The 14,512-nt window shown below is 34.7% G+C and overlaps 1 protein-coding gene across 4 annotated transcripts; it reads left to right on the top strand.

Annotated features, from left to right (window-relative positions):
• The first annotated feature begins 2,819 nt into the window (after positions 1–2,819).
• Positions 2,820–13,869, top strand: LOC149556329 (serine/arginine-rich SC35-like splicing factor SCL30A). Of its 4 annotated transcripts, XR_016364667.1 has the most exons (9): positions 2,820–2,982; positions 8,347–8,727; positions 10,802–10,879; positions 12,317–12,475; positions 12,617–12,651; positions 12,753–12,819; positions 12,968–13,172; positions 13,278–13,381; positions 13,566–13,869. XR_016364667.1 is itself a non-coding variant. In XM_089830588.1 (8 exons), the coding sequence occupies exons 2-8, from the start codon at positions 8,354–8,356 to the stop codon at positions 13,281–13,283; spliced, it is 924 nt and encodes a 307-aa protein (XP_089686714.1). In that variant the 5' UTR covers positions 2,820–2,982; positions 8,347–8,353; the 3' UTR covers positions 13,284–13,869. The 4 variants fall into 4 exon arrangements, 3 of the variants coding, with proteins under 3 accessions (XP_089686714.1, XP_089686712.1, XP_089686713.1); XM_089830588.1 differs by having other exon boundaries at positions 13,278–13,869; XM_089830586.1 differs by lacking the exon at positions 13,278–13,381 and having other exon boundaries at positions 12,968–13,205.
• Positions 13,870–14,512: the final 643 nt, after the last annotated feature.

The raw sequence follows: 14,512 nt of genomic DNA, 5'->3' as shown, positions 1-14,512 counted from the left end.
ACATTCACTAAGAGTATTTGATCAAGTGAAATAATTCTCTTATCAAATATGCTACATAGGAAAATGAAGATTTCAGGCAAAAGCACCCAAAATTTAACCCATTGATTGTATTGAGATATGCATGGCTGAATTGTGGCTAATAAGATCCTCAACTGAATCATTTATGAGTTCATACACGTAACTATTGTATGCTAGGTCAGCCTCACTGGGGCCAAGGCAATTAATCAAGGGGTAATGCAAAACTGACAAAATATGTAATGTTCCCTTGGAAATTAATCAAGGACTACAATAGATAATATGAGTGAGTGTTGGACATCGACAGTTGGGAATGAAGCCCTCTAAAATTAGTGTGGCAACCTAATTTATATTTTTACTTAGTGCTAGTTGTGATGTTAGAATGCTACACTATTTAATTTCCTTTATCAATGAAAAAATGTGGTTGTCCTCTAATCTAATATCATGAAACTGTAATCAAAGTATGAAGGGACATTTGATGACAAGGATCAAACTTTCAATAAAAATAGGGGCGAGTGGAGTTGGTTGTAAATTGCAAATAATAAGTTTAAATGAAATTCTCCCAACCAAACTACATACGCTAGATTATTAAGAATCTGAAGGTAGCATACACAATACAATGGTGGAAAGAACCAGTGGATGTAGTATAAGTTTCGGTTGGTATTTTGTTCAATTAAAAAAAGAGGTTAGTGAATACAATACCCAACAAGTTTTTTTTCTCATTTTCAATAATCCACCCGGAATACCAATCATCAATCAGTTAACTAAATTTCGCAGAATGGGATCCTGTTCCTATTTGGGAAAAAAAACACAACATGATAATAGAGATTTCTACAATTATATGCTACTTTGTAATGTTCCCCAACATGAGTGGTGGTTGTGGATTGTTTGAGGAACCTGTTGCTTTAAAAAGCCAAAAGTAGAGATTGCATTGGAAGTAAGGAAGGGTGACAGCCAACGACTATCTTCAAGATAATGATTCCTCCATAACAGAGAGGATAATGATTCCTGAAGGAAACATACTCATGAAGTGCGATTATCTAAACATAATCACAGAATAAATTGGGGGCAAGGGTTTATAAAATTCCAAGAATGCATGAGAAAAGATTATTTACAAATTTTACAACCCGTCCGAGCCGTTCCCTTTCAATGCCTAAATAGAAGCTTTTAAACACTGTAGAGACAACCATGAAATAAGATTCTTGGTCACAGAGATCCAAACAATCACAAGAATACACCAAATCTCACACATCGAAGCATGGAACAACAATTTGATTAACAAAAAGACAAAACCCCTTTAGATTTGGAATCAGAGAATAAAAATTCAGGGTTATGACAAGGGTTAAACTCGAAATTTAAACTAACAAATCTATGAAATGATGCAAAAATAAAAATCTATGACCACCCATAATTGCAGAAATGAACGGCTGGGTCATTTGCCCAGCAAGGTCTGATAAAGACCTTACCTGCTTGAAATATGCCAAATCCTTGAAAATTTTGTGTGTCCATAGACACATTTGTAGAAATCTCCATCTGTCTCCTCTGTTTTGCATTTGACTATGAAGTTTCCCTGCCCAAATACAGATTAAGGCAAAAATCATGAAAAAAGATAGGACATTTGTAGAAAGCCGTAAGTTATAACAATGAATCACCACTGTACATTGATGCACTTACCCTTAATGTGCCATAGTAGGGGCCGAACCCTGTTGAAGTAGATTTTATAACAATATACCCAATTTGCTGAAGGCTTAAGCATTTACTATATAGACCCATAAACACCTCCGTGTCTTTTACAATGGATTTGCAGAGCCATTTTCGTGTCTTCTCACATGGAGTTGCAGAGAGAATATCGCGTCTGCTCCCCTCGACGTCCATCTTTGTTAATCCTTGCCACATGGCATGAGATGTTAACAACATTGGCGACGGTAGACAATCTATACAAAGTCAAAAACAAAATGCAAGCAAACTGTAAAAACCCTCTTACCAGAGAAACAAAGCACAGAACGTAAGGTTTTTCATAACAATTAAATCACCTGAAACATGTCCACCGAAGTACCTGCATGCACCTCAAAAGAAACACGTTCATAAGATACTACATCCGATAAAGATGTAGAAAGATCTACGTTAAATGTTAGAAAGATGTAGGTTAAATGTTATAGAATACAATTAGGGTTAGGTTATAAGTGCTTTAATAATACATTTTTTTAATAATAATTATTAGTTCTTAAATAAACTTTTATATGCTCATATTTGTTATTTAATTAGATACATAATAATTAAATGTAGATTAAAATCATTTATCTATAAATATTATACTATGCAACTAATAAAGTCGGAATGTTTATATAAGATCATATATGGTCAATTAACATGTTGGAATGTTCAACTTATAAGACATCGATAATCAAAGATATGGGGTGGTAATTAACTATGAATGGTAGGGGGTCTAGAAAATGGCTAATTGAACACTTTATACAATTTCGAGTTAAATTGACATCAATTTTGATAGTCGTGACTCGAAACCTTAGTTTTAAACACTTAACTACTTGAAGAAGATGATGTAAAAAAATACTCATTTTTTTAATTGTTTCAATATATTTTGAACTCTCCGAAGTTAGGGTGCACGACTTTTGGGTCCTCTCCCCTAGTTTAACACAACTTTTTCCACAAGAAAAACACAATCATATAAACGTGTCCTTCGGTGGTTCTTTAATATTAAGACCGACTACATATCCCGCTAATCAGTTGACGCCTGGACGCTTTTTCACCGATTTACAAGATGCTTTAATTTTTCTAAATCTTGTAGGAGTTCCCGAACTTCTTTACGTTTTCAAGCTGTATTACCTAAACCTTGAAACCCTAGCGAATTTCACAAACTGGCTCTGTACATCTTGGGACCCCGGTAGCTGTTTATGCGTTTATTTCCTGTGGCTACGGTTCATATATCTGGAACAGATTTTTATTCAGGTTTGATGCCACTTCGTGACTAAATTTTAAATATTACGGAATGGAATGGAGATCGTAGACATCTGTCTGTCTGCAAATCTTTCATAGAATGTTTGCTCTAAATCTTGTTCTTGTTTACTTGTTGGTAGGGTTGAATCGCTAAAAATCTGGTCCTGTATTTAAACTTTGCTTTTGTTTTTAATTACAATGTGTACCGATCTCAGTGATGAGGATAATTCATGTATTTCCTAACGTTTCTACGCGGCATATTTCGTTTCAATTTTACTGAGAAAGTTGGATCGCTTTTCCCTTGTGGAGTTACGTTATGCCCTGAACATTATTTATTTGTTTGAATTTTTAGGCTATTTTTGGTTTGTCACAGAATATTTTTGTCGCAAACTGAACTTGATTTATGTAGTCGATTCATATGAAGTACTTGTTTTCCCAAATCGAAGATGTTCTTTTTGCTTGCATATACACGCGAAGATTGGATTTATTTAAAAAAAAAAAATAAAAAAAAATATTAACAAATATGTTATATTTACATTTTTGTGATGCTGTGTCTGTACCAAGTCTTTAAGATTTATTGATTTTTAGATATTGAGTTATTTTTATTATTGGAAGTACACCTGCTTTCGACACCTGGACTAGCCCAAAAATGGCATTGATTTGAGGGATTCTGATAAACATGGAGTTCTCTGCATAAATAAATGTTATTTGCTTATGAATCCCGCTATCAGCGGTAAAATAATAGCGAAATCCCTCCCTTGTTGCCCCACCCCATACATCCAAATATGCGAACTACAGTCTTAAGACTGTTCTTCAAATCGAAAATCTCTTGTTCATATTGTGAAGATTGCTATTTGTGTGAGATTCTTGTTTTCAGTTATGTCACAGGTCAACCCTGGTTCGTGGATTCTCGAATAGTGTGTCCATCTTAGCTACTGCGACTGCTACAACTGTCTTATCCCATACGGCATTTGTCCAATTTCTGCTTAAACTTGTAGTTGGAGTGTTGGCATATAAATTATTAATTAGGGAAAATGATAAATTAAAGTCTTTATTTTTGGATGGGTAACAGGCGGGAGCAAAGATTAATTGTTATTATTTGTTAAGATTGATGAGATTCTGAACTCAAGACCTCCCATATAAGAGACATACAATTTACTGTTGTATTGTAGGCTCTAGCCTGATTAAAATCTTTTGTTATTTTAGTGCAGCTTCAGATTTTTTTTTTTTTTCCCTCTTCTGTCAAATGCTATTAGCAAGTAATATAATTAAAAAATTATTCAAAAGAACTACTCAGCAAATGGAATGAATGATATTGCCCTTTAGGAGAACTGTGCACGTGCCACCAGCTACAATAATTTTCTGTTATGAAAAATAAGTTATCTGTGGCATGGTACCTTCTCTATCAATGTTCTCAGTTACAATAGAGGGTGGATCAGTGGGGGATCTATCAATATTAGGCTGGGGTCTCGTGGAGGGGGCTTCTGCTTTAAAATTTTAGCTTCCTAAATTTAAGGAAGCTAATGGTCCCATGAATATCATTTCAAGAATCTAAATACAGATATCATTATTTTAATTTAAAATCATTAATAGATTGTTGACATGTGGCAGAAAAAACTCTTAAGTTGGTGGGACTAAATCCAGCACCACCCTATTTTCATCCCCCCAAATTGAGAGGGCCAAAAAGTTGGGGCTTCTATTTTGTAGGAAAAGATTCTAATTAATAATGATCTGATTGCATTTCAACTCACTAGGTGGGTTTGCTGACACCGGCCCTAGCATGATGGAGAACCTTACTTTCACATTGTGACGTTGGATAAGTGCAGGTTAAATATCTTCTGTACCTGCAAGTGAGTTTTCACAATGCATTTGTTGTTTTCAAATTCTGTCGCCAGCCTATAGGATTATTTCTTTGGGGAACTCATTTGAAAGATGCACTTGCAACTTAATTGGGTATAGGTGGCGCAGCTCTTATTAGTAGTCTCAGAAGTCAGATACGAACTTTCCTAAGGAACTGGCAATAACAACTAACACTGAAGATCTTTGATACTGTAACCGTAAAAGGATTAATTTAAACTAAGTTAGGCCAAACGGAACGAGTCACTATTGGCGGGACTTATAAAAGGAAGAAATCAGGGTTTAAAGCTGATAAAACCCGTGGTTTAGGCATTTTTTTTACCTGATAAAAAGTGAAAGACCCATAATATTTATGTCTATTCATCTCCTGTGAACTCCTCAAAGTCTTGGGAGGCAGTGTCGAATGGTGGATGAATTAGATTGTGTTTTACTTTGCTCAATTTTTCTTTGTAGGAATACTTGCTGGCTTATACACCTACACCTGCAGTTGCAAAATTCTGAAGACCTTATCCTATCCCATATCTTCAATCTTGGCTTTTGCCGAAGGTCATAATGAGACCTTTTCTACACCATATTTTGATATTCTTGAGGTAATCTATTTTTAAATAATTTATGCAACTAATTAGTGAGTTCTCTTTCGCTTTTTAAAAAGTTTTTAATAATGCTGGTGCATTCTTTATAAAATATTCTTAAGCTGGTTATACCTGAAGGCTTATAAATATTCTATAATGGGTTACATGTTTTAATTTCAGCGGGAATATGACTATATACACTAATAAAGTTAAAATATATATATTTATTTTGAAGTACATTAGTATGAATCCTTAATGAGCTTAGGATTATATACCATAGCACCTCAATAATTGCCTTAAGTAAATTAAAGAATCCATTTTAAAATGCTGGCACGGGGAGGTACTGGTGTGTCCGATTTATTTATTATTTTTTAATTTTCTTAATTGTCAACTTGATTATGACTATGTGAATCATGCAATTATTTGGATGCAACACTGTAAATGGCAGTCTCCTATTTGGATCTCACATTAATTGGGATAGCATATTGGGAGCCAAAGCAGGGGTTTGCAGTCACATGCTGTCCTGGATATTTAAATCCAATTGATTTTGTTTGGAACATTTTTCATGATCTTTTAAAAAAGTAAATATCATTGCACCTTAACTTACAAATGGCTTCAATTAACGTTGCACCATAACGCTGTAAGTTTGATTTCATATTTTTTTTGGTGAAAGGTATGTTGGGTTATGCTAGTCTCTTTAATCTGGATGTGTTAAGCACTCAATTTTTTCATCTTAGACTTTGCTTTGGTATAAATTAGATACATTTTTCAACCATGTGAGACTCCCAGCTATTAGCTGTTTTAGCTTGATTTATGGTATAATTAAAAATAGTATTGTTGGGCTGCTGTGTACCGTGTTTATATTCCATTTCATTCAAATTTCAAATTATAGTTTCTACAGTTTGATGTTTGTATCTGAAATTCTCCAATTCATTGATACATTATGATTCACTATGTTGAGGGTTCGACTACAGAGCTGATATGACAAAAAGAACTATAAAATAGTGTTACGTGGCTTGGACTTGCCTTGGACTTGGAAAGCTGAGTTTTGACTAAGACTCAGAACTCAGGGATTGGAGCTGGTAAAAACTCAAGAGAGGACCCAACAAATTGAAAAATCCAAGAAATTCTATTTTTGTTAGGATTTAGAATTTTTTATGCATCTTTTAATAGATTAATGTTAACAACATAATAATTGAAATAAACAGAAACTACTTTGTATACATAAGTTTACATTGATCACATAAGTATAAATGCACATTGCTGAAGGAAATAAATTGAGCTAAATAACACATTAGAAATATAAAGTTTATCATTGTCAAATGTCTGCTATATTCATGGAATATGAGGTCGATGGAATTGTAAGTTCAAAAGGTATATATCAAAATAAAAGCTTGAGCCTAGGCTCAGAGTACCCGCGAGCTCAGACTACCCTATATCGGTGACCTGTCAACCCTGCAACCTTCTCATGTGTACGGACGAGATAGATCATAGAAGATTCTGCAGCCATCTTCACTGCCTCTGTACAAGGCTAAGCCTCGGTGACGTCCACATCCTAATCATCCACAGGTTCCTCACTCTTGTTTTCAGTGGCCTCCTTCAAGTCCTGATCATCGTCAAATTCCTCTGTCTCAGTGTTAGGGTCCTCCATTGGTCTTGTGCTCACCCATTCCAAGTCTTCATGACTGAAGACAACATCATCATTATCATCATCGTCATCATCGTTTATTAACATCAATAGGATCAAGCTCTTATTAAATGATAGGAGATATGTCAGTGCCCAAGATCTGTTTGTAATGGAGGCGAAGTTTGTAATGAACAAACACAAGATCTGCTGGTCTGTTCTCTAAAATCCCAATATTTTCCTCTAATCCCTTTTTTCCTCTTTTTTCCCATTTGGCAATGAAAGAATTTCACCTAATAGCATTAAAAGTAACTCCGAAACAATTAAAAAACCAAAGTTTCCCCACTTGACTCACTTGGCCTAGAGTCAGTTTCTTAGATGAAAACAAATAAACAATGTAATTAAAATAGAACATTTTAAAAGCAAAATAATAGTACTTCTAAAAATTAATATAATTCAGTAACTAAAGTGTAAAATCAGTTAAAGTAAACAATATAATTCCTCGGTAATTTAAAATTGTTTTTCAAAGGTATTCACTTTAATACAAAGTAAATATTGTGAATAAAATAAAGGGAATAAAAAACATTGTAAATGATATAAAATTATTTCAAAAAATTTCAAACAAAAATTAAAAAACTCTTAATCAATTAAAAGAATTTTTAATGAAATAAAATGACTTGAGATTGACAACTCTTTGCATTATTTAGAGGAATTCATTTATAAGATATCTATAACAGTATATATTTAAATTGCATTGCTTCATGTGAGATTGAAGTTTTGGATCTAGCTAGACAGATGTAATCCAAGGTCAATCTTTGTAGATTGACACATTTATACTTAATCTTTAATCTATATGCACAAAAGTAGTAAACATTTTTTTTTTTAATTGCATTACTTCTTAACTAGTAACAACAATGTTTTTAATTTCATTATTTCGTCTTGAGATTGAACTTTTGGATTTAGTCAAATGTTCTTTAAAATTACTCTCTGTAGATTGATGCGTTCATCCTTGGACCTTAATGTTACATTTATTTGCACTTACGTGTCAATAAATTTCTATTTGGTGCATAAATTTTAGGATTCCCAGGCTGCTAATTAAATAGGGAATTTGTTTTAATAGCACAATGACAGATTTGTTATAGTAGCATAAATGTTTCCATGTGCAACATGTTTCCATTTTATATTTGGAGTGAATATCTGTCAATGAATTCTGCATTCTTTAACAAGTTTCCTCAAGTATTTAGATTTTTTTTTCTTAATTGACAAACTGATTTAAATTTTACGTATCATCGAGTGTTTGATTTTGCTCATGTCTTGCTTCAGTTTAACTATGAGGTACAGAAGTCCAAGTTACAGCCCTTCTCCTAGTAGAGGCCGTTGTAGAACCCCTAGTTACAGCCCATCACCCAGGAGGAGGCGTTATAGAAGTCCATCTTACAGCTCTTCACCTTACAAGGGACGTTATAGAAGTCCAAGTTACAGCCCATCACCCAAGAGGAGGCGTGGTAGAAGTCCAAGCTACAGTCTTTCACCAAGGAAGAGACGTTACCGAAGTTCAAGTTATAGCCCTTCTTCAAGAAGGGTAAGTTACTATAGAAGGCGATCGATCTCCAGCCCTAGTGATAGTCCAAGGGGCCGTTACGGTGGACAACCTAGAAAATCTACTACAAGCCTCTTGGTCAGGAATCTTCATCCATATTTAAGGTATGCTATTTTTAATTATCACATAATAAAGGGCCTCTAATACTATGTTGCTTCCCTAGGCTTGGCTGCTGCAGATTTCTGGTTTCAGTCTTCAAAGAAGTTATTAAGAGTCAGAAACTTAATTTATAGTAATTAATTATTACTGTTGTCTTCTTAGCTTTCTTTTTAACAAAGGAAGTTTTTTACTAGTCTATTTATGTGAACTATCATAGAATTTAATTTTCAGAGGGAAGGTGAGGAGTTATTATCTAAAGAGTCATACTCGATTTATGACAACTGAAATATTTAACAAAAGGAAGCGTTTTGCTAGTCTCTCTATGTGAACTATCATAGAATTTAATTGTCAAAGGGAAGGTGGAAAACTTATTCATTTTTTTCTTACATTAACTTCTTTGCTTGTTTTGGTTGTTGGACACATTTAAGGAGGTATTAATTCTGTGCAGCTAATAAATTATTTTGAGAGTAAACCATTGGGTTTTATCTGTATCGTGTAGCTTATTAAATAATTTTGGTGTAAATCAGAGGCATTTAGTGGCTGTAATTTATATAGGTTGTGGTTTTTTTTGAATCATTTAGTTGAGAAACATTTATTGGGTTGAATTTTAGATATTTGAAATTTAGTACTTCTATAAGATATCTGGAAAGATTGTTAACGACAGAATGGTTTTTGAAATTTTGATCTATACAAGTCAATCTCAATTGAATTAATGACCGACAAACATCTTGAGAGAAGAATTCGAAATGTTTTAGCAATGGTGTGATGTTCTGTAGGACTTAAAGAGTTCATATGATATAATACACATTTTTTTCTGCTTTGGTGCTTGGAGTTTGCAGCAGATCTCCAAGTTTGGAGTCTCCTCTTATGACACCCTATGGTTTTGTTTTGCTCCAGCAATAATAAACATGGATTGTATTTTCAATTGCATATATTATTATTGACCATTTTAAACTATTTTTAGATTAAATTATTAGGTAGAAATATCTTTAATGTAATTTTATTGTCTGTTTTCTTTTTCTTTTGCATGCTGCAAATCTAGGAATTGTTTTGCCATTTCTGAAACCTTACATGTGTGCCCAGAAAACTTGGAGATTCACTGGTGTTTGTAGAATGATAGTAAAAAGGACTAGAAATGATCCTTCACAGGAACATGTCCTCTGTCTCAATAGCCCCATCCTCATACAGGGATTCAGGGATGGCTCCTCTGTCTTTGCGTTCAACCGAAAATATGAAGCTTTTCAGGAATGAGCAGGAGATGGACGGGAAATAGGGATGACTAGCTGGCTCCAAGACAGCCAGGGGACATCCAAATGTCTCCTTTCTGTCGTGGTGATGACTAGCCGCCAGCCATCTTTTAACATCCGGAGGCATACTAGTTTGGTTTATGCAATACGCACGAGGATTTTAAGAAAAATGAAAATGGTGTTTGTCATGAATGTCTGTGTTTGAAGGTGTTAATTTGTGCTGTTTGAAGTTGGTAATTTGTGCAGCCCCTTGAACATATTAGAAGTAGACCAATGGTGAATCACGATCACAAAATCTGCAAGATACATATCCCCTATTGCAAATCTTATTAACAAGGTATCTTGTTTCATCCAAGGGGCAACTTTAGTATACAAGTGAAGGCGCAGAATACAAGGACTGCCATAGGCAAAGTTGGCACGCTATAGTCAATGTTCATGAAATTGTTGGATACAAGTGAAGCCGTAGTTGGCAAGAAATGTCATGTTTTTAATGCAAATAGGAACATGTGCATGATTCCAATGCTCACAAATGTTTTGTACAGTCCATGATGAATGCTTAATCTGTTATCGATGTGAAATGCCTTTATTTTTTATTTTCTGTTATCATAAAATATGTATCATTTAGATGTGCCTTCACTTGATTATGGCACGATCATCTAATGAGAACTTGTGCTGTGATCAAGTACACTATGTGCATCTTAGCTTACGAAATGTAGGATTATGGTATCTTTTGTGCACTAAAGATGTATGTCTAAATAATAATAGCCTTGTAGTTTAACATATGTTTATCTGGCAACTTTGAAATCACTTAACATGATTGCGTCACATGCAGGGTGAATGATCTCCGTGCACCTTTTAGAGAGTTTGGGCCTATCAAGGATATTTATCTTCCCAGAGATTACTATACAGGGTAAGTTTGTTTTTGGTGCCTTTTTCCGATGTAGTTAGAGCAACGGAAAAACCAGAGTAAAGTAGCAAATTTGGAACCATACTTATAGTTGAATGAAAATTCAAGTCCTGATTATTCTTTGATTTGCTGAAGTTGTTAGTTAAAAACCTTGGAGTGTATGGTTTTTATGGATTTATACTTGCAATCATTTAAACTACCCAATTTTTTCTCATCCTTGACTTCACCCTCCCTGGGCATATCTGTTGTTCGATATATTTTCTTTTCAACTCAAGAAAGTAGAAAATCATTTTGTTTAATCTTTATGCTTAGAAGCACATATGAAGGCAAATGTGTCTTTTGGTCTTGAATCCTTTTAGAAGTCAGAAGTGATTGTTTTAATAATTAGCTTGTACATGGGTGCACAGACCCCACGCCTGCTGAGATTGAATCTGTTCTTGGTTTTTTATGTATACTTTATAACCAGAGTTCAAGGGCAACCTTAAGCATATACTTAAATTCTCACGGCAACGACTAATACGTATTTATTGTAATTTTAATGACTTAGTGATAGTTAGTTTGGCAATAATACTATTTATCATTGTGATTTTTCGTTTAAAATTGTGAAATCACGATCTTGAAATAATAATTTGACTTGTCTACTTTAAATATATTTATCGATCATGCCTTCTCTGATTTGATTTTGCCAATAAGAAAATAATGCAGACAGTTTGGTTTAGTAATATATCATAGTATATTTCTATGCAATATAATGCTATATTCATTAAATATTATGGAAATATAAAATAACTAGCTAGATATTTGTGTCCAAACCGATTTTCTCTTAGAATCTTTTTAGGGTCTCCTGTTTTTTCACATTTCTCATTGCACTGAAGTTCCAAGCTTCTGAACCATGATGTACAGGGTAAGAACAATGTATTATTTTTAAATCATGCAACTGTAACTTATTTGCGCCTTAAGTAGAATGTTTCCTTAAATGCTAGTGTACTGTCACAAATATTCTGTTTGAGTATTCATGTACAACTTGCGCTTTTCTGGTTTCCCATTGTTAACAATTTATTTTCAATCAAACTAGTGATAAGGGGAGTTTGTGCTTACCCATTTGTTGAATGATAAACAAGCCTCATCAATAAATCTATGTGGCTGTCTAACACACTGACTTCTTCAAGTCTGTAGCGAAGACTTCTCATATTTTGTTTTTCAAGAGAAGACTGATGAATGAAGATTCTTCTGGTGGGTCAGAAGAGGAGAAAGTTGAAGCAAAAGAAGTCTGAATCATGTACTGATCTGGTGATATGGTGTTCAATATGGTTATAGGCATTGTTATCATTTTCAGCATGGTGTTGTAGGCATTGCTGTCATTTTTCAGCCTTGATGCTTTATGGCACGTGATAATTCAATTCACTATTTCTGATGTTTTGTTTGTTTTCTGCTCTGTAGAGAGCCCCGTGGGTTTGGATTTGTGCAGTTCTTTAATCCCGCTCATGCAGCAGATGCGAAGTATTACATGGATAGACAAATTGTTCATGGGCGAGAGATAGCTGTAGTCTTTGCAGAAGAGAGTAGGAAGACACCATATGAAATGCGGAGTAGGCAGAGGTAAGGACAGCTTATTCAATATGTCCCATCATTTTGGCAACTCCCCATGCTGGATGCCAGTATTCTATGTGATTCTTATTGCTTAGGGCAGATTTTATTGGTCTGATGGAGCTGACATTCTTGTGCTTTTTTTAAATGCAGAAGTAGATATGGTAGCTATCACTCACGATCTTATGGTAAGGCCCAAAATATTCATGGATAGAAATGAATCTTTTATTAAATCAATGGTAAATCTTTTGAGCTGTTATGAATTTTGCTAATATTAACTTTCTTGCAGACCGATCGATATCGTACTCACGCTCTCGTTCACGCTCTCTTTCTCCAAGGAGGCTGCATTATTCAAGGCAAGTTTAGATGTGATTTCTAATAGCTATTGTTCCCACCATTGGTTGAAAAGCTTTCTCATTTTTTAGCCGTAAATATTTCTGTCTTCAATTAATAACATCTTAAATATGTATGTTTCTTTCAATTCTTGTTTTAATTGTCTTGCAGATTAGTTTCTCCTTATGATGGTAGGCAACGAGGGGCCTCGTATTCTTACTCTTCTGGTTCTAGGTCCTCGAGTCGAAGAGTTTCATTATCCAGAAGCAGGTCTCCAACACCTGAAAAATATTCACATTTTAGGCAGGAAGACCTATCCATATCATTTAGCCGCTCCAGGTCTTACTCTCCGGCATCAGATGGGTGGGAGATATGGGTACGTGGAATCGAAACATTAGGGACAATTAAGGTATGCATATGCCTTCACAATTAGTTCTATCACTGCTTTGTTGCTTATAATGTGTAAATTTTTTGTTTGTAGCTATAATTGTCTCTCATTAGCATGATCGATCCGTTTGCATATTATGTTCCCCAAGTTCTAGCAAATATCTGAAGTAGAAATAGCTGGGCAGTTGCGAATACCTGGTATTATTGCTGTTTGTTTGCTTTTCATAGTCTTTCTGTTTTGTGTTCCCTTTGGCGTCTTTATTTATTCCGTTATACACCTATAATTTACCTTGTTTTCAATGGTGTTTGATTGGGCCCTTTGACAATCGTGTGTTTTCTGGTCTAAAGAAATGAGACTGACAAATTATTGTTGATCTAACAGAACCTATGATGTGAACTTTCATGCCAATAGCAATGGCTGATATTGCTTGTTTATAACTTTATAGTTGCGGTCACATTCAGCAGAGATTAACAGCTCTCAAAAGTGCATACCGTGGGAAACTATGTTGTAGTTCAGAGATAATTTGCTCACCGAGGTGCTGCAGTATCTTTATCAAACGCACTCACATTAATGTAGAATTAGTATCATCTAGTATTAGTTATCGTTGTGCAAATGTCTTCAGGATATGGAATGGTCAAGAATATTTAACCTGGAAATTTCAAATTTATATTGAAACTGTGTGAAATAGTCCTACTTATTGTGTTTTTATTCCATGCACTTCCAGATGTGAATCTTTTCGTTTTCCTTATGGGTTAACTCCTATTAATGATAAACACGGAGAAAAAAAGTATTTCATTCTGTATGGATCAACCCCTAATGAACAATAAACTAGAAGAAAAACATAACTAGTAATCGGATGAATCTGATATTTATTTGTCTAAATAAGATACTCTTGTAGTGTGTTGGTATGAAGTAGGAATTTGATAAAAATATGAGTTTGATGGGATGTGTGATCTCCATAGTAGCACGGAGACATCCCAGCGGTGCCACCAGATTTTGCCACCCCTGTCAAGGATGAGGGGGAGGTTCTGCTGTTGAGTATTTGTCGACAATCAGTGTTCCATTTCAATGCAGTGTTCAAGTATTTATTCTTTTACATCTTTACATTTTATATTGCAATATATCTTTTCATAACAAGCATTTTAAATACCATATGTATAGTATATACAACCTCCCGATTCTCAGTCACAGTCCCCCTGTCCCCCTGCTGCCCCTCCACTGTCCCTGTCCCAGTCCCCCTGTCCCCCTGCTGCCCCTCCACTGTCACCAAATTAAGGCCCCCGTCCCCATTCTGCCGCCCCCTGTAACTATGGTGACGGTGCATTTGA

The sequence above is a fragment of the Cupressus sempervirens genome, chromosome 5, assembly GCF_028749045.1.
Source record: "Cupressus sempervirens isolate cs-2001-9-10 chromosome 5, ASM2874904v1, whole genome shotgun sequence".
In the NCBI taxonomy this organism is placed as follows: Eukaryota; Viridiplantae; Streptophyta; class Pinopsida; order Cupressales; family Cupressaceae; genus Cupressus; species Cupressus sempervirens.
Note: the sequence above shows the minus strand (reverse complement) of the source record. Positions and strands in the feature narration are given on the sequence as shown.